This window comes from Apiospora aurea, assembly GCF_038362705.1.
Source record: "Apiospora aurea strain CBS 24483 chromosome Unknown utg000006l_segment0_segment0, whole genome shotgun sequence".
NCBI classification, from domain to species: domain Eukaryota; kingdom Fungi; phylum Ascomycota; class Sordariomycetes; order Amphisphaeriales; family Apiosporaceae; genus Apiospora; species Apiospora aurea.
In genome coordinates this window covers 4669030-4690920 of record NW_027117393.1, presented here as the reverse complement: position 1 = coordinate 4690920, position 21891 = coordinate 4669030, and the positions used below count along the sequence as shown (strand labels likewise).

Below are 21891 nucleotides of genomic sequence, written 5' to 3'. Positions count from 1 at the left end.
TATATTTAAACTTTTAATAATTAATCGTTAAATAAAGTTTTAATTTAAAGCTAAGCGAATTTTTAAATTATTTAAAAGAAAAAGTTATTGTTTATAAAGAATATCGTATTTATTATATAAATAAATAAATAAAGTTTCAGTCTTTAAATTATATTCGTTAGTTTAATAATTATCACGCGAAACGTTTAATCGTTTAACGATTAACGTTTCGTTATAATTTAAAGTATTTCCGGTGTTAATAGTAAACGTTATAAATAACGGTGATTTATTAAACGGTTTTTAAAATAATTATACCCGTAACGGCGAACGAAGAGATTAATTTCGAAATTAATTAGGAAAATAGTTTAACGGCGGAGGCTATACTAATTAAAGATATAACCCGAATTACTTTAAACGAAACTACGATAGTCGAGATTAGAACCGTGACCGGAATAACCATTTATTACGTAAACGCGGTTTTAAATCTCGGGGACGAAGTAATAATTATCGTAGTCGTAAACGCGGACGATTTAAACGGGAGTATAGATTATGGCGATAGATTTATTATTAATAGGTATATCGATTTAATCGTTAAATAATATACGCTGTGAATAAAAAAAGGGGTTTCGTTAACCGTAATAACCCGAATATCGAAAAGTACGAAAAAGAGTTTATTAATAACGGATATATTTTAACGGATAAAGTAATCGAAGAAAGAAAAAAATAAGATATTTATTAATATAAATAATAATAAAGAAATTTCCGTTTATTTATTAAATCGTATAAGTAATACCGTAAAAACGCTGAAAAATCGGTATAATTATAAAAAAATATAATAACGTGGTTTACGACTACGCGACGTATATTACTTAGCGACGCACCTTTTTTACTTCTCAACTTTTTTATATAAATTAATTTAATTATAACGCTTAAAATTAATTAAAACTACTCATTATTCGATTCCTCGCTTAATTCTATATCTTTTTTATATATTCGCGCATTATAACCTATCTCGCCGTAAATATTATAACGCTTTTTACCGGTCGCCCTTCGTTTCGACGAACCTCTATTTTTACTTTTATCGGGCGTTAAACGCTTCTTTTTTACCTTTTCGTTTTATAGCTACTAAAATTCCTTAATAATAAAAACTTTTTTAAACTAAACTCGCGACTTTTTAGCTCTTCGGCGCTTAAAAAGTGCTAAATTAACCCCCTTTAATATACATATCTTATTACGTATAAAAACTATTTTATAAACTATTTTAATTATACCGTTCGCTATTTAGTTTACTATATTTAAAATCGGTATCAGAAAAGTTCCTTAATAAGTAAACGCCCTCTTTCTAATATAAATAAAATACTTAATTATTTATTAGGGGTTAAACAGCGTTTAAAGGTCGTAAATATTAGCCGTCCCTAGACGGGATAGGTTAAATATAGGCGTTCGGAAACGTATATCTAGCTTACTAATTACCTCGTTAAGGTTATAAAGTACTAAACTAGATACGTTAAATCTAAATTTAATATTAGCTTTCGTAAAAATAGTAAAATACGCGGCTTTAAAAGCAATAAAAAATTCGACCTTAATAAATAACTCGATTTCTTTCGAATAAATATACTTTAAAAACGAATAAAATACTATATCGAAAAGTTAAAGTAAATACGATAAATAAAAAGGTATATTAATAATAATAATATCGTTATCCTAGTAATATACCTCGAACTCGATCGAAATATAGCTCTCGTAACCGTCGAAAATTAAGAAACGGTAGTAACCCTTCGTTTATAATCTAATATATTTATCGAAATACTTAATCTAATTCAAGCCTATCTCGTTATTAATCTAGCTATTAAAAGTCGGCTTAATTACCTAATCGCCCGGTAAATCGATTTCGCGGAATTAATTCGCAAAGTAATATTAGCCTTAAACGATTAAAAACGGCGAAATATACTAGCCTTATAAATTAATATATTTAATCGCCGTTACCTATTCCCGATTATTAAGCTAAACCGATTTCGCCTTTCCACGCCGCTCGGCGCGTATTATAACGAGTATTAACCCGATTATACTTATTATAAAGCCGGTCTCGTCGAAATTCTAAATATCTTTATCGACGATCCCGTATTTCGCTTTTATATTTATAATTAACGTAAACTAAACAGAAATAACTTTAAAATCCTCGCAAAAAACCCTTTAATAATCGTACCGACGATTTATTTTAATTTTTAAGTCTGGAATACGGTTAATAAAGCGCCTAACCCAGTATTTATTAACGCAGTCGCCGCCGCGCGACGCGGTAAAGAAATTAGCTATTTTTTTATATTAACGAAATCGGGAGGCATCCCTTAAATATTTAAATTAATTATATACTTATAAAATACTTCCTTTTTAATTAGATTTATTTTACGTCGTTTCGGTCGGATTTCGCGTTTTAAAGTTCGGCCGTAAATTCGATAGCGTAAAGTTAATTCGGGTATATTATAAGGTTTTATTATTACTTTTTAGCTTATTTAATTCGGTCCGTTTCGTATCCCTTAAATTATTAAAACTATTCAATCTTTTTAAAATTAATTAGGCATTATAGTTATAGAAATATTACGCGTTAAAGTTTAATTATATTAGAATTAAATTAAGGTGCGTCGCTAAATAATATGCGTCGCGTAATGGTAAACCACGTTATAACGTTTAACTCGAGGGTAAAATATTCGAATACGTTTTTACGAATAAATATGTAAATATTAAGCCGCGTAAATAAGGTTTATATAATGCGTTAAAAATTGAGTTTAGTTAAGTTATCGAGATAAACGTTAACGAGCGAAAATCTTTAATAAAATCGAATAATAACGTGGCACATATAAAGGATTTTAATTTAATTCTATTAGCGGATATATTAATAGTAATATAGAACAAGTTAAATTAATTATAATAACTAGAAGTAGTTTACTTAGATTTATAGGATTAAGTATTTATCCTCGATATAAGCTAGTATATATATACGAAAATAAAAGGGTTTACGTTTAAAGGAATATCGTAAATATATATCGATTTAAAGGCGTTTATTTTATTAACGAGTTGAAAATTCTTAGATAACGTGAACGACGATTATATTATAACGACCGACGAATTAACCCTTTATTTAAGAATCGGAGGAATAACGAGATATACCGAAAGAATGTACGTTACTTTACGAGCGGCCGGCTTTAATAAAAAAGTAGTTAAATTTATTAACGAAGTATGAATTGTTAATTATTTAGCGTTTAATATTTTAATAGGTATTTATGATTAGAAAATGTAGGGACGATAATCGATTATTTATAAAAACGATTAATATTCGAAATAATGAACGATTTCATAATATTAATAGAGTTCGTTAAAAAGAAAGTATTAGTAACGAAATAAATTAAGCTTTAAATAAAGACCGTCGTTTTACCGAGGTCGTTTATATTTATATCGGTTAATTATACGAGCTTGTTTAAAATAGAAAATAATAAACCGCGAAACTTTTTTTTACGTAAAAGGTTTATACGTAGCGAACGCGTTTATTTCGTTAAACTTTTTAAAGGTTATAGTTTTTATTAATAATATTAATAAAGAAATTATTTTAAAAACGAAATACGAAGGTTAAAAAGATAACCGATTTATTAAACGAGGGATATAGTTAAATATTTTAAAAATAAGCGAATATAATTAAAATAGCGGCTATATTAAACGATATAAAGGGCCTCGATAAAGGCGACGATAATTTATATTAATTATAAGCGGAATTCGATTTATTAGAAAAGGTTTATATTATATTTAATGAAGGGAATTTAATAATGGACGAGGTGTGGGCCGTTCTTAAGAATAATAAAATAAACCCGAGTAATAAAGTGTTATAACTAAGAGTAGAATAGCTTAAAAAATCTCGTCGATAAAGATAAAATACGGCGTTTATATAGTAGTGACGAACCGGTTATTTACGCGGTAAGCCGTAAAGATATACGAAAGGTTTAACGAGTTATAAATAAATAAAGGTATTATTTAAATAAACGAGGAAAATAAAATAACGATCGATTTAATTAATAGATAATAGTCGTAAAAAGTCGCAGTAACGAAATACCCGTTAAGTATTAAGGATAGGAAGTTATTAAACGAAACCTTTAATATTATATATTAAATAGAACGATTTAAATAGATAAAGCGGCCAACGCTTTTCGAATGCCCTGTTTTTATCGTTTAACGTATCGTTAATAGAAAACGTGAAAAATAAGTAATTATCGATTTACAACTTATTAATAAAATCGCTGTATTAAATTTATATTTAGTTTTTAACGGCGAACGAAGTAATTATATTTACTCAGGGTACACAATTCGTTATATTCGTAAATAAATAAAAATATTTCTATTAACTTTTTGAAATAGTAAAATGTAAGGATCGAATATTAGTTATTTTATTCAAAATATCGAATATTATACTTATAAAATTTAAAAATTCGCCGGTTTTCGCGTAACGATTCTTAAATTAAAAAATAGCGGACCTTTTATTCGTTAAAGTTTATATCGACAATATCGTTATTTTTAATAATATAATAAAATAGTATTTAAATTATTTATAATAAGTTTTTAAAAGATTCCGAAATATCGAGATAATATTTTTACCCGAAAAAATATTCGTCGGATATTTAGTAATTCGGTTATTAGAATTTATTATCGACTCGCATAATACGTCGACGTTAAACGACCGAATAAAAGCTATAATAAAAATTTAATGCCCGGATAAACTAGATAGACTAAAAAACTATATCGGTATAATAAGATTCCTGTAAAGGTTTGTTTTATAGTATTCTTAAAAGGTTTAACCCCTATAAAAAAAACAGAGTTATTAGTTAAAGGTAAAAACGAAGGCCGAACATTTAAAACAGTCGCAGGAAAAAAAAGTGAATAATAACGGTCGCGTTTTAACTTATAGAGGAAGAGTAATAAGCTTTTGAAATACTATAGAATTAATTTACTAAAATATACTATTTAATACACTAAAACTCGAACGAGTTTACGTTTATTAAGTTTAACGTATTTAAAAAACGAGGATATAGAATAGTTATTTTTTATTTATTAAGTAATTAAAACGAATAAATAATCCCAGTCGATTATTTAAAACCTATTTTTATATAAATAAAATATTAACGAAAATTAATTCGAAATACTAAATAACCGAATTAAAGGTATTATGCCTCGTTTAAGTTTACTGTAAAAAAATCGAGATATAGTTATATATTTAATTAATGATCGTATTAATAAACTATACGTTTATAAAAGGGGTCGTCGAATAATCTTTATTTAAGTCAGTAAACTTAGTTAAAAATAATTTACGCTTTATAATTATCTCGGTATACTTATTATAATATAAATGAAACGTAAAATATATACCGGGCCGGACGAACGTGATCCCGAATATTTTATCGCGATTATCGACGCGCCGGTCGCGATTAAATAACGAAGTAGCTTAAAATAAAAAGACTTCCATATTAAACAACGTCGTTAACGATTTCGTATACGTCGCCTCCATAAAAATAATAATAAACGATAAATAAAAGAATAAGTTCGTCGCTAATTGTTAAAAAAACAAGAAACAAAAACGACTCGTAAAGAGAATTTAAAAATAAAATAAAAAGAGGATATTTAAAAAAAACGACCTAAAAACCCCGATAAACTAGGATTCCGCCATAAACTAATAAACGGATTATTATACCTTAAAAAATATTAAGAAAAAAACGGCCATATACGCCGAAAAATTATATAACGAAATTATTAGTAGAAATATATAACTTAAAACACTATTTCGAAATAAAGAAAATAATCTATAAATTACGCGGATTCGTTATTAAAAGCTTAAAAAACTAGTTTATACGTATTTAAAATATTGCCCGGATTATTAAAATAATTAACGAAATAATTAAAAAAGGATAAGCTTATTATAATTAATAAAACGACTAAAATAACCGTTCGAAAGTATTATATAAAACTTTATCGTCGCTTTACTTAAAACGGCAATCGCGAATATAGTTTAACAGGTTCCCGAATACGAGTTTATAAGTTTTATCTTAACGATTATGTATTAATTATAGAAAAAAAACCACTTATTCCTAAAAATATTAAATTCGACGCCGAAATATAAGTAAACTTAATAATTATATTATTATTATTATTAAATTAAAGAGTACCGAAAAAAGAAATTTTAAACCGAAACTCAAAGTTTACGTTAATATTTTAAAAAACTTTATAAACGAGGCTCGGCACGAAGTTAACCGTAAACACAATATAATACGATTAAATTAATAAATAAAGTAAATAAATAAATCTAGAAATCGACGTAGCGGTTCATTTTTATATTGTAACATTAAATACTTTTTAAATAAACATACTCCCAGCACTATAATTTAACTTAAATAACTTACTTCCTATAGTTTTAAGCAAAGTATTAAATAAGTTTATCTACGAGTTTAAACCGAAAGTTATATTATTATTTATAAAAGTTTTAACAAGGCAATTAAACTTCGATATAATACGAAAACTCCACTAGTAAAAAGCTAAAGTAATTATAAACTTCGCGGTAATACTATAAAATTAAAATATAATAAAACGAAAAAATACTATCGATTTAACGTCAGCGACGAGGTTTATTTCCGTTTAAATAAAAGTTATAAATTGCCTAGTAATAAACTATTTAAATAGTCGTAATAACGAGTTAACTCGTTTATAGTAATTAAACGAGTAAGAGATTTAACATATAAACTTAATTTCCTTTACTCGTAAAGAATTTATAAAATAGTTTTAATAATTTATTTATATTTAGTGCCTAGCGGAGGCGACCCGTTTAAATAAACGATATTATAGCCAATTGAAATTATCGTAAAAGGCGACGATAAAATATAGTAGTTATACGAAATTAAAAAACTTATCGGCCGACGAGTAAATAGGATAGGTGGTAAGCTAAAACTTAAATACTTTATATATTAAAAAGGATAATGTATCGTTTAATTAATAATACCTGCGAGAAGTGCTAATAAAGAACGTAGCGTAATTAATAAACAAGTACGATAAAAAGTATAAGCTATTTATCGAAAAGCTATAAAATAAGCAATTATAATAACCCGTAAATAAAAATTTAATCGAAATAAACAAAAACTTTAATATATTAAATAAAAACGATATTATCGTTTAAAAAAGGCAGGCCAATAAAGGCTATAGCTGCCTTATAAATAAGGTAATAAGTTTTTTTTAAAACGTTTTTCGAGAATAATAGCCTCTAATTATTATTAATAATAAAATATACGCGACTAAGCGACCGCACACATTATTTACTATTATAAATAAGTTAAATTAATACGGCTAAAACTCGCCTATATTAAATAATTATTAAAGCGATAAATAATCGTAATAAATAAATTTAAATAGTTTTTAAACTATAAACTAATAATAATAAAAACATTACACATTTAATTAAAAGGAAACAAGCTATAAGCCTTATAATTTTTATACTTAACGCTAAACTAAACTAACTTTTTATTAATTTAATTATAAAGAAAGATAATTCCCTACTAATATTTTATATTTAATAAAAGGGCGATAAGCGGCGGAATAACGAGGAATAATTAAGAATAACTTAATTAAGATTAAATCGAATACGTTACCGCTTAGAAATTAGCCCGATTACGTAAAATAATAACGGTAACGAGAACTCCTACGAGTATAAACAGCTTTTTATAAATTATTAATTAAATAAAAGGTTTAGCGTTATAAATTAATTATTTACGCAGCTAACTAATCTTGAATACCGGATAAATAAATTAATATAGTAACTTAAAACAATCGACATAACATAATAATCCGATATAATAAACGTAATAATTAAAAGTTTCTCAGTCCGAAAAAAAGCGGCAATAAAATAAAATATTTTAAATATTTTAATAATTAAATTAAATAAAAAACTACTGGGGTAAATTAACGTAAGTTTAAAATTAGTTTATAATATAATTATAACAACGTAGCGATAATCGAAAAAGCTAAGAACGAAGAATAATATTAATTTACAATCCTCTTATTATAAAAAATTTAGGACTAAATCGATAAAAAATAAATCGTTCACACGTTAATTTAAAGATTCGTTCCAATATAACCCGTATTAAATAACCGACTATACCGACTCGTTAAGGGATAATTAAAGGATATCGCTTAAAAAAGCACTAAATCGAATTAATTATAAGTTTAAATAATAAAAAACGTTTAATTATTAAAATTTTATAATTTAAAAGCGTTAAAGATTAACAAAAACGCCGAAAAGAAATTTAAAACATTACCGGGAATTATTTAAAAATTACTCGTAAAAAGCCACTTATTATAACTTATAAAAAATCCGGCGGTTTAAAAATCCCTTAATTTTAACGAGCGTAGTTTCAAAACTATGTTATATCGTTAAAAAATAGCGAGGAAAAAAATAACTGGTACCGAATTTTTTACCTTTATAAAATATAATTGATGAAAAACGAAAAGAAATAGAAAAATTAAATAAAAAAAGAAGTAGTGCGCCTTAATATTAAAAAGCCCGAGGTCGTAATCGTTTAAAAAAAGTAACGAAAAGCGCACTAGCTGTAAAAAAGCGTTTAATAATCGCCAGAATTTTTATACTCGACTCGAACGAAAGCGACTTAAAAGACGAGGAAAATAACGAATTAAAAAGTGATTTAAAAGACGAGTAAAGGATTTAATTTAATACGCCCGAGTCGAATAGGTTTAGCGAATTAAATAATTAACCCCCGAATATTAAAATAATTATAAACGCGTTAATTTAAAAACTTAATACGATAACGAGTAAATCTAAAAAATTAAGTAATAAAATACTTAAAAAGGGGCGCATTAAAACTAAAATCGACGAAACTAAAGCTATTATTAAAAGCTAGCGTAAAAACGTTATTAAGGTATAAGTAACGGATTTAAATAAGCTAGCGAATAAAGTAAAAAATAAAACGAAACCCTAGTAAAAATACGTGCCGAATTAAACGTAATAGAAGCCGATAACGAATTAACGAAAAAACAGCTCGACGGTTTTCGTTTTTTAATTAAAAACTTATTTCGACGACTTAAATTTATAAAAGAAATTTAAGCAACGATAACGAGGACGAGCTTTAAAAAATTAAAAAACGAAAGATAAATAGTTTTAAAAAGTGTAAAGCTAAGGCCGCACCATTCGATTTTTACGGTATACCTAGCGGCGGCCGCGGTAAAAAGGTTAAGTATACGTTCGTGTAATCGTCGGGCGAAAAAGTATATTTACGAGTATTAAAAAAATTAAACTTAAGCGAAAAACTAACGAACGAGGAGAAACGAACGATTAAAGAAAAAAACGAATAGGTATCGATAAAAATAATCGTTTTTATTTAGGAAAAAAAATGTTTATACAATAAAAAAAATATACACGATAATTAAAGTATAAATTTATTCTAAATCTCTTTCGTGATAAAGGGAGGTATAAAGTATTCGACTATTAAATTAAAACGACCTATATATACGCTAGCTAATAACTTTAAGTTCTTTCGTTAAGCTTATTTAATAAGCTTAATCCGTGCTTTTTTATTTACTTTATTTAATCCTCTAGTTCGTGCCACGATAATAATATTAAGGGTATTATTTTTAAAGCGATTAAAAAATCAATCGAGTAGTTAATTAATTTTAAAAATTAAATCGGCGAACGGCTTTTTAATTCGCGTGATATCTCTATTTTTTAAATATTTTAATCGCGGTCGTAAATTTAAATTATAATAGCGCCTACGGCTATATAAGGGTAGCTTATAAATTACGTTATAAGCTACTAGTGTAGTATTATTATATAATATAATAGGTAATTAAGAAAGTGCCCTTTTAAGTTATTTTTCCTAGATTATATTTTTTATAATTGTAAATTTAATATTATAGTATTTATTAAATAATAAGATTTTTTAGTCGATTAAACGATCGAATATTATATTCGATTAATGTTAATAAATTTATAATATATATGTATTTTTAAGTATAAAAAAATAGAAACGATATAAGTAGTTTCGCGATATATAATCGTTATATATTATATCCTCGACCCGTATTATTTATATTTTATACTTAATATTATTTTAATTCTTTTATAAAAAATAAACATAAAAATCATAATATAGTAAGCACTATAAGGTCGATTTTATAGTTGTGAGAAGTATACTCTATTAAAAGTGGCCCTAAAGGGCCACTCGCTATTAACACCTATTATACAGTGTAGCAGTGCTACACTAGTGGCTTATAGCGCAAGCTATAAGCTACCCATGTGTAGCCATAGGCCTTATATAATACGTTTATAACGAATTTAACGATTAAATATAAATACAATTTATAAATAATAATATAAGTATTCGAGTATAGTAAAAACTATTTAATTCTTTCGGTAATATTAAAATTTTTAAATGTTATAACGTAACGATTAATAATTTATATTATAAATTTATATAAACTCGTTATCGATATTAAAAACAACTGCGGAAAGTTTAATTAAGTAATTAAAAGCCGTATTAACACGTAATTAGCCTTATTATTCGTATATTTTAAATATTAAGTATTTAATATAGTAATAGTATATATAAAAAAATATAGAAATATATTATAACTTTTTTTAAACGAGTGTACGCCATATATGAAATATTATAAAAAAGATGAATAAAACCGTTATAATTTCGTGATATAAAAAATATATATCTTTTATTATTTTTATGCTACGGCGCACCTTGGAACAGGCCTTTGGTGGCCTTGCCAACCAGAGTGGGGCAAGGGCGTGCGAGAGATGGCCCGAGCGCCACCTGACTTTTCCCCACCTATTTAGATAAGGAAATCGTCCCGGCAAGGCTGGACCTTTTCCTTTTTTCCCTATCTTTTCGGTTTTCCACAATAAAGCAATAACCTGTAGCCTTGCCTCCCGAATTGCTGCAACTGTAACATTTTAAATTAAAAATTAGAAATATAGTTTTAACCGCATTTTATTAGTAAATTAAAAAATTTAGTCCGAATAAAAGAGGTAACGAGTTAAATTTTAAATTTATATAATTTCGTTTTAATTACATAAAAAAACGAGTCTTTACTTAATCTTTAGTTCTTTTTTTCGCTAAGGGTTAAGATTCGGGTAAAAAAAGGCTAAAATTATATATATCGTTAAATTCTTTTTATAATAAAACTATAATAAATACTGTAATTATTAATGATTTATATAATGAAGAGTTATAACGAGCTAATCGAAAGCTATTAAGTCCCCTGAATAAATATATTATATTAAAAGCCTTTTAAAAACGGTTGATAAAAAGATAAAATAATAATAAGTTCTTATAATAAAGATATAATTATAAAACATTAATCGTTAAAGTAATAGCCGAGAGAAAAACAATTTTAATTAAGACGATATTAAGTAGTTTATTTAATCAGTTATTAATATATTTAACGTTATATTCATAGTTAATATATTAAATATATTTAATTAGTATGATTATTAAAATAATTTAAAATTAACGGCGAAATCGAAACGTCGATTATTAAAAATTATAATCGATTGAATATTTTTAATCAAACTTTAATTTTTCGTATAAGAAACGAATAATATGATTATTAAAATAAACATTGATTATTATAACGTTTAAACTTAAATAAATTCGATTTAAAATAATATTGTAAATAACGAGTATCGCGAGGAAATATTTTAAATAGATTTTTATTAATTATTACGAAACGCGGCCTTAATATAGTATAATATATTGAATGATTAATAAAATTTAATTAACGTGGTTTACTACTACGCGATGTATATTACTTGGCGACGCACTTAAATTTAATTTTAATATAATTAAATTTTAACGCGTGATACCTTTATCATCATAATGTTTAATTAATTTTAAAAAGATCGAATAGTTTTAGTAATTTAAACGACACAAAACAAACCGAATTAAATAAATTAAAAAATAGTAGTAAAAGTTTATAATATACCCGAATTAATTTTACCCTATCGAATTCACGGCCGGATTTTAAAACGCGAAATTCGATCGAAACGACGCAAAATAAATTTAATTAAAAAAAGAAGTATTGCGTAAATATATAATTAATCTAGATATTCGAGGGATACCTCCCGATTTTATTAATATAAAAAATATAATTAATTTCTTTACCGCGTTACGCGGCGGCGACCGCGTTAATAAGCATTAAATTAGGCGTTTTATTAATCGTAACCCGGACTTAAAAACTATAATAAATCGTCGGTACGATTATTAAAAAGCTTTTTACGAAGATTTTAAAATTATTTTTTGGTTAGTTTACGTTAGTCGTAAATATAAAAGCGAAATACGGGATCGTTAATAAAAATATTTAAAATTTCGACGAAACCGGTTTTATAATAAACATAATCGGGTTAATATGCGTTATAATACGCGCTGAATAGCGTAAAAATCAAAGTCGGTTTAATTTAATAATCGGGAATAAATAACGGCGATTAAATATATTACTTCTAGTGCTAATATACTCCGCCGTTTTTAATCGTTTAAAATTAATATTATTTCATAAACTAATCCCGCGAAACCGATTTATCGAGCGACTAAATAATTAAACCGAGTTTTAATAACTAGATTAATAACGAAATAAACCTAAACTAAATTAAATACTTCGATAAATATATTAAATCGTAAAAGAAAAGTTCCTACCGTTTCTTAATTCTCGATAATTACGAAAGTTATATTTCCGCCGAATTCGAAACATACTACTATAATAATATTATTATTATACTCGGTATACTTCCCTATTTATTTTACCTATTTTAATTACTCGATTTAGTACTTTATTTAGCTTTAAAACGGGCTTATTTAAAAAAATCGAGTTATTTATTAAAGCCTCGATAAACTATATTACAAAGCTCGAGTTCTTTATTATTTTTTAAGCTACGCATTTCACTATTTTTACGGGAAATAATATTAAATCTGGATTTAACGGTTTCAATTTAATCCTTTATAATCTTAACGAAGTAATTAATAAACTAAATATATATTTTCATATGCTTATATCTTTTTTATTACGTCCGAATTCCTTTAATAATTACGACCTCAAAACGCTTTTTAACCCTTAATAAATAAAGAGATACTCTATTTTATTAAAAATAGGATTGTTAACTATTAAAGAAACTCTCCGACGTTAATTTATAATGTTATAAATAAACTAATTAAGTATATAAAGAAATTAACATATAATATTATTATTTTACGTAAAAGGGTACGTATATTAAAAACAGTGAATATGGCCCTTTCGAAGCGCCGAAGAGTTAAAAAGAACGAGTCTAGCTTGGAAAAACCCTTATTATTAAAGATTTTAGCAGCTATAGGACGAAAAGGTAAAAAGAAAACGTTTAGCGCCCGATAAAAACGAAAATAGGGGTTCGTCGAAAAGGCGTACGACGGGCGGTAAACGCTGTAGAATCTGCGGCGAAATAAGTTATAATGCGCGAATATATAAAAAAGATATAAAATTAAGCGATGAATTAAATAGCGAATAGTTTTAATTAATTTTAAGCGTTATAATTAAATTAGTTTATATACAAAGGTTAAGAAGTAAAAAAAGTGCGTCGTTAAGTAATATGCGTCGCGTAGTGGTAACCACGTTAAAAGTTTTAAATATTTTAATATGTATTAATATTTTATTAAATAAAACAGTTCTTAAAATAACTTTCTAAAATAAAACTTAACAATATTTTTTAAGGAAATAGAGATCAATATACTACAGAAGAATATAATATTTATTTAATAGAAGCTTTAATGCCACAACAAGTAAGTTTTCTTTTATTTTAATCAAATATTCTATTTTATAAAATAAATTATTTTATGAAAACATTTTCTTTCAATAAAACATTTTTTAAAATAAAATATATTTTCCTAAATATAATTCCTTCATTTTAATTAAACTAATTTCTTTATTTTATAGACCGATCCTTTAGAATATTGGAATTCGAATAAAATTCGATTTCCTAATTTAGCTCTTTTAGGGAGAAAATATTTAGCTATTTTAGCAACATCGGCGCCAACAGAACGATCTTTTTCTATTTCTGGTAATATTATTACAAAAGGGCGTAATAAATTAAGTCCTGATGCAGTTAAGTGGTTAGTTTTATTAAAAAGCTGAAAAATCGCAGATGTAAACGATTTTGATTTTCCAGGAAGCGAAGGGGATTAATTACTATTTAATTCTGATTTTAAAATATATTTAAAATAAATTTTAATAAAGAATTAAACATAAAATATTAAATTTAAGTTGATTTTATTTACTAATAAAAATAAGTAAATAAATACCTGAATAAATTTAATTTTATAAATTCATTATATATTTTATTCTAGTAAAATATTAGTATAGTGATTTTTTAGTCGACTAAAATGAATAATTTAGTTATAGTGATTGAACTAAATTAATCAAAATCACTGAAGTGATTAAATTAATCATGACTAATTTAGTCAGTGATTTTTTTCATTAGTCAAAATCAGTGACTTGATTTTTTTAGTCTGACTAAAAAAATTAAAATGACTAAAAAATCAGACTAATTACCAACCCTGTTTATTATAGAAAGAACCGTTGAAAAAGGCCGTATTATAATCGATTTACGAGCGTTAAATAAAATTACGGTACTTAACGTATATATAATATTTATATAAAATACCTTTATTATATAATTAAAAAAGATATAGCGATTAAAAATAGATTTGCTTTTTTTATTAAATTTAACTTATACTTAAATATAAAAATGAAATAACGATTATTTCGTTTAAAAAACTAGAAATCTTGAATTTAGTTTTAATAAATTTTTATTATAATTTATTATTTATATAACGTGGTTTACTATTGAGTGGCCCGTATTATTGAGTGGTTTACTTTTACTACTTCTCGACATTTTTATAAAAGTTATTTTAACCACGACGTTTTAAATTAATTAAATTTACTCGTTATTTAATTCGCTACTCGATTTTATATGCTTTTTATATGTTCGCGTATTATGGCTTGTTTCGCCGTAGATCCCACAGCGTTTGCCGCCCGTCGCGCGCCTCTTCGATAAACCACTATTTTCGCTTTTATTAGTTGCTGGCCGTTTTTTTTTTTTTGCCTTTTCGTCCTGCAGCCTTCGAGATTCCTTAATTGTAAGGGTTTTTTTAAGCTGGACTCGCGATTTTTTAGGTTTCCGGCGTTTCGAAAGGGTTAAATTGGCTTTTTTTAAAGTACGTATCTGATTATGTATAAGGGTTATTTTATGGGTTATTTTAGTTATATTTTTCGCTATTTAGTTTACCGTATTTAAAATCGGCGTCGGAGAGCTTTTTTAATAGGTAGATACCCTTTTTTTAATATAAATAGAGTGCTTAGTTGTTTGTTGGGGGTTGGACGGCGTTTGAGGGTTATAGGTATTGGCCGTTCTCGGACGGGATGGGCTAAGTGTAGGCGTTCAGAGATATATATTTAGTTTATTAATTATTTCGTTTAGGTTATAAGGTATTAAGCCGGATGCGTTAAATTTAAATTTAATGTTGGTTTTCGTGAAAATAGCGAAATGTATAGCTTTAAACGTAATAAAGAACTCGAGTTTCGTAATATAGTTTATCGAGGCTTTAATAAATAGCTCGATTTTTTTCGAATAAGTACGCTTTAAGGGTAAATAAAGTACTATATCGAAAGGTTAGAGTAAATATAATAAATAGGGAGGTATATTAATTGTAATAATGTCGTTATTTTAGTAATATGCCTCGAATTCGGCCGAAATGTGGTTTTCGTAGCCGTTAAGAATTAAGAGGCGGTAGCGACTTTTCGTTTGCGATTTAGTATGTTTATTAAAGTGTTTAATTTAATTTAAGCTTATTTTATTATCGGTTTATTTATTAGAAGTCGGTTTAATTATTTAATTGCTCGGTAAATCGTATTCGGTGGCCTAGTTTACTAGGTAATATTAGCCTTAAACGATTAAAAACGGCGGGATATATTAGCTTTACGAATTAATGTATTTAATCGCCGTCGATTATTCCCGATTATTAGGCTAGACCGATTTCGCTTTTTTATATTAATCGGCGCGTATTATAACGAAGGTTAACTCGATTATATTTATTATAAAGCCGGTTTCGTCGAAATTTTATATGTCTTCGTTAACGATGCCGTATTTAGCCTTAATATTCGCGATTAGCCTAAATTAACCGGAAATAACGTTTAGATTTTTATAGAAAGCTTTTTAATAATCGTACCGACGGTTTATTCGGGTTTTAAAGTTCGAGTTTCGGTTAATAAAGTGCTTAACTTAGTGTTTATTAACGCGTTCGTCGTCGCGCGACGCGGTAAAGAGATTAGTTATATTTTTTATATTAGCGATTTTAGGAGATATCCCGCGGGTATTTAAATTAATTATATATTTACGAAGTACCTTTTTTTTATTCGTATTTAATTTATGCCGTGGGTGTCGAATATCGCGTTATAAGGTTTAATCGTGGATTTAATAACGTAAAGTAGTTTTAAGAACGTCGTATACTTTTATAGTATCTTTTTTATTTAATAGATTTAAATGTTTTCGTGTCGCTTAAATAGTTAAACCGATCCGGTTTTCTTAACTTAGATTAGGCATTATAGTTATAAAGTTATTACGCGTTAAAGTTTAATTAAGGTCGAGAAGTAGTAAGGGTGGACCACTTAATAATACGGGCTACTTAATGGTAAACCACGTTAATAATTTATTTAAGTTTTAAAGTCCGTGTTCCGGTTAATAAAACAGTTAACTTAATACTTATTAATGCGCTCGCCGTCGTGTAATATAGTAAAAAAATTAGCTAAATTTTCTATATTAATAATATTAAGAGGTATTCCTCGAATATTTAAATTAATTATATAATTTCGAAATACCTTTTTTAATTAACGTTAATTTTTATTATAAATATCGTATTTCGCGTCGTAGGATTTAACCGTTTAATCGATTATTAATCGTTAATTATAAAACGCCGAAAGCTTTCGTAATAGCCCTTTAATTAATAAGTTTCATAAGGTTTCGCGTTACTTAAATTATTAATTCGAACTTATTTATTGATAAAAATGAAGTACTATAATTATAAAAATAAAACGTAATAAAATTTAACAAGGAATATTAATTAAACTAATAACCGGCGAAGTAATATAATCGACTTAATAGTAAACCACGTTAATATAAAAATTATTTAAAAGTTTTAATAAATTAAAACCGCTATTATATTTTTTTAAAACCGGTTTATTAAAACGTTTTATTAAGTTAATAGTGGGCGAGTTAATCGAGGAGCCTTTAAAATACCCTTAAAAATGCTATTAAATATCCCTTAGCCGGTAATTTAACCGGTTAGCTTTCCCTTTTAAAAACGCGATAAATAATAAGTATTTAAATCGAGAAACCCGTTATTTATATTATATACTACTACTTTTTTTAATTAAAAATCTACTTTATAAATTCGCTTTTAGCCGGTTTATTTCGATTAAAAGGATAATACTTTAAGGTAACCGGCGTTTCGGCTATTTTAAAACTATTAATAGTTTCGGTTAATATTAAACGTTTATTACGAAAATATTATAAACTTATAAATAACCTTATTTAACTACTTACCGGCTTTATACCGATAAACTTTTATATATTAATACTATAAAAAAGCTTACTTATCACGGGCGGTAATTAAGTATTAAGATAAATAGGGCGATATCGGTTTTATTATTATAGTTTTTTAAGTAACGATAACTATATAACGAGGACGTAGCTCGAAAAACTACGAAAATAAGGGATTAAAAGCAAAGGTTTTTAAAAAAGGATGCTTTTTAAGCGTTCGTGCGTAATGCTAAATTAATTAACCCGTTAAGGGCCGAGGGTTTATTTTAATATTTAAAGCCGTGATATTACCTTAATATATAATACCGACTTTAATATCGCGGCTTTATAATTAAAGCTTATAAACATTAAAATATACCCTATTTAATTAACTTCGATTATTACTATTAAACTATAATAGCCTCTTTAAATGCTTAAAGCTTTTTAAAATTAAATATTACTAATTATTAATCACCACTTACTTTAAAAGCATTAAATTTACCTTAAACTGTTAACTATTTAGTTTAATAACGTTTCCCCTCCCTCTTTTTTTATTTTAATATATACTACTCGGCGTAATATATAGCTTAATAAAATAAATAAAAAGTTAAAGGTTAAAAAAGCGTACTAACGGCCGTAAAAGTTATAAAAAGGGTTTTAAAGTAATAAACGTTAATAATTTAAATAATTTAAACGTTAAAAGTTTATAAAAAATACCAAAAAGTTTATTAAAACGCCGTAATAATACGTGATTATAATTAATATAGCTATTATAATTTATAAAAAGCCTAAGCCTTAAATTAAACTTTAAATTAACGTTTATTATTATTATTACATTATTATTATTATTATCGGCAACCGATATAGTTAGGGACGAGGCACTACTAAAGTGATAAGTCGACAATCCTCGGTCTTCATGGATGATATCCTCAGAACCTTTAGCCTAGAACGAATTTGCTCGAGGGCGATATAGCAGCCGTATTTACTGGCGAAATGAGCTAGCGTCCCTATACGAAGGAGACTGCCGACAGTGGCTTGCATCCCGATTAGGATGTAAGGAGAAGTTTGGAAGAGCAAGGGGAGACTTCCTGATAGTTTTGGGCTGAATGACGCTGTCCCAATGACGCTGCTATACTGTGTTTAGTTTACAGCACATGCATGCAAATGCTGCTGGATCGTAAGTAGCCATTCCGACCTGGGGGCCGATGAGTGATGAAAGGGACCCATAGTCAACTATAGGGGGATTAAGGAAGTCTGGTTCTAGGTGTCGTTTCGGAATAACCACCGACCAAACTGAGATGCTGCACGCAGAAGTGAATCTAATAAGACTCCGGAGTAATCAGATGTACTACCTTCCGTGGGAAGATTCAATGCATGCTGCCAGCACGGTGTGACGCCCATCCGTACTGCTATCTTTCTTCGACAACAGTATACGCCGTCCTACAAATAACATGTCAGCCTAGATACGTCGACATGTTTACGAACCTCCTCTACATGAGCGTCAAACACGCAATGATCCATCGGGACGCCTGGCGCTCGACCACGCCTGCGGAGTTGCCGCAGGTGTCCAGTTTCTTTGGGGTCGAACCAGAGGTGTACCCTTATGGGATGCGACCGCTGACTCGCATGTACTTGGGCATCTGTACCCGAAGCCACGTCGTGGCGCTGTTGTTCCGGTATCTGTTGCCGCAAGCAATCCGCCTTGTCGTCGCGCCTTCTTCGTGCTGGGCCAGCACAGTAACAGGGGTCTCCCCTCGTCACCCGCCCGGCCTGGCTCTGACGGTCCTGGGCACTGCTGCGGAATGGTGGCTGCTGTCGATCATGGGCACGGCCGCGGACGTGGACACCATGCGCAAGATCCTGTAAGTTTGCCTCACTTTCATCAAAGTCGCTTGCTCCACGGCAAACCGAGAAGGCAAAAGCAGATAGCCAGACCTGGAATTATGGAAAGGAGGAGCCCCGCGAGCAGGGCATAAGTCTCAAAGGGTTTCCTGCCACCGAAACCACCAAAGACACTAAAGACTGTCAACTCCGCTATCACACCCAGTTGTAGAACGACTACGTATCCCTTGAATGGGGCTGGGATCCTCCGCTGACCTAATGTCCTGTTAACTACCGTACTGAGCACGTCCAACTCAAAGGGGGGCAACTGTACTGTTCAGAGTGTCCAACGCAGCGAGTACCGACTGGGCCAATAACAATAGCACGAGGATTTAACCAAATCCCATGTCCTTTTCTGCGTCGTCCAGTTCGCCGCCTCCAAATGATTCTAAACCGTACGGATACAAGACCTCAGTACGTTGGATCAAATTAATCGTACCCCACACCGAGCATGATGGCGCAGATCCGAACGGTTAACGCGAGCTTGTTTCTCTTGAGGCGTTCTCGGAGCACCGGCAGCGACATCAGGCGGACCGTGGAGCTGAGCCACGCCAGATACACAACACTGTTCCAGTGATGTGCGCCGAGGTCTGCGTTCACCACCTGAACATATGCGGCGATCAACACACTAATACCTGCAAGCAGCTGCTGGTCGCTGAACATGAGGACGACCTCCTCGAAGATTCGCTGCCACCGCTCATCGGGCTCCGGGCGACGTGCAAAGAAGAGTTGACGATCGGCACGGCGCACGAGGCCCTTGGGTAATGCCCCAAAACAGTACGCACCAAGTATCAGGGCCAGGACGAGATAGGCGGATAGAAGGAATGCCACGACTACCTGTGGGCAGGACTATGATCAGTCACGTTGCCGCAGCTTGATGAGGCTAGGTGAGCTTACCCCGAGCCCTGATATGTCCGGATTGGGCTCGATTCTAGAGTAACATTCTGCCAGCCGGGTGCAATTCGTAAATTCTGGCTCTGATATATTGACTTGAATATATGGCCAATAGGTCCCGAAGTATGCGAATCCATGACCACGTACTGCTGACTACCTTATGCGCTGGAGAGTCGTAGACGTGGAGTCGAATCATGAGCGACAAACAACAATGGGACTACTGTGGCCAGGGAGCCTGCCTGCCTCCGGTCTTCTTTAGGGAGAGATAGCCAACACACACACACACACACACACACAGTTGTCATCGCGCAAACAAGCCGCCGTCACGAAATATTTCAAAACGTCCGGTAGGAAACCGGACCCCAACCAGTTGATATATCCACTCGGCGCCGGAAGGTGGAAGGTACACGGGATGGATCGTGGAGGGGAAGCGCCAACCCGCCCAGTCACCCTTAGATCCAACACATGACATCATAATGACATCGCGCCCAACCAGCTGTCTTACATCCCTACCAGGCCAGGACAAGCAGCATACTGCAACCCCTAAGGCACCTAGGGTCCTTTATAAAGGCTGTTTGTCTCTTCTTCCACCTCTATTGAATTCAAAGAGAGATCCTAGACATACATATGTAATCTTCAGGCATACACCCTACAACAACCACCCCCCCTCGTCCACCAAACCAAAACCAAACCAAACAACTCCACCACCACCACCTACCTCCACGATCATCAGTCATATCATCATGCCTTCCCTCCACTCCAACCGCGAAGTCCACCCGGACGGCACCACAACCAACACCACGACCGACGGCTCCACCGTCCGGACCGACGACGCCTCGGCCCGCCCCGACGCCGGCCTAGGCGCGAAGCTGGCCGGCGACGCCAAGGGCGGTGTCGCCAAGGCCACGGGTTCCCTGCAGGCCGCCGCCGGCGCCGCGACCCACAACGAGAAGCTCAAGCAGCAGGGCCTCGACAAGATGCAGGCCGAGGACCAGCGCCTCGCCGCCAAGCACGGCGTCATGCCCCTCGGCAGCGGCCTGCGCGAGAAGGCCTCGGGCCAGCCCACGGCCGAGCACATCCCAGCCACCACCGCCGGCACCCACGCTCACCATGACGACACCACTGCTGCTGCTACCGCTGCCAACACTGCTGACACTACTACTGGCGGCACCACGAATGTGCCGACGTCGCACGGAGGGGTGCACGAAGGAGGACACGCGGGCGGCAACCCGGTGAGGGATCAAGTTTAGACGACTTGCGACAGATGGAAGTTCTGCGGGATGCATATAGAGCGATGCTTCCTGCCAACATGAATTGATATTTTTTAGCATGCGAGAAGGGATGGCTTATATGATTACGAGTCAGGATGATACCTTATGGGCAAGAACAGGAACTCTCAGGGCGGATGACCAGGTTAGAAAAAGAGACGTTAGCCCGTCTCCAGACTTTATTAAACACTATCTCCCTACGCCTAATAATGCTGGATTTCCGTCATGTTC

At 30.6% G+C, this 21891-nt stretch overlaps 3 protein-coding genes across 3 annotated transcripts; 2 read left to right on the top strand and 1 right to left on the bottom strand.

Annotated features, from left to right (window-relative positions):
* Positions 1–19090: 19090 nt before the first annotated feature.
* PG986_010040 (uncharacterized protein) lies at positions 19091–19483 on the top strand (the record flags this gene model as incomplete). The annotated part of the gene is made up of 1 exon (XM_066846262.1): positions 19091–19483. One exon carries the CDS (start codon positions 19091–19093, stop codon positions 19481–19483), a length of 393 nt encoding a protein of 130 aa, XP_066698660.1.
* A 444-nt stretch (positions 19484–19927) lies between these two features.
* Positions 19928–20588, bottom strand: PG986_010039 (uncharacterized protein; the record flags this gene model as incomplete). The annotated part of the gene is made up of 3 exons (XM_066846261.1): positions 19928–20335; positions 20396–20442; positions 20540–20588. The coding sequence occupies 3 exons, from the start codon at positions 20586–20588 to the stop codon at positions 19928–19930; spliced, it is 504 nt and encodes a 167-aa protein (XP_066698659.1).
* Positions 20589–21135: 547 nt separating this feature from the next.
* Positions 21136–21642, top strand: PG986_010038 (uncharacterized protein; the record flags this gene model as incomplete). The annotated part of the gene is made up of 1 exon (XM_066846260.1): positions 21136–21642. The coding sequence occupies one exon, from the start codon at positions 21136–21138 to the stop codon at positions 21640–21642; it is 507 nt and encodes a 168-aa protein (XP_066698658.1).
* Between the last annotated feature and the right edge of the window lie 249 nt (positions 21643–21891).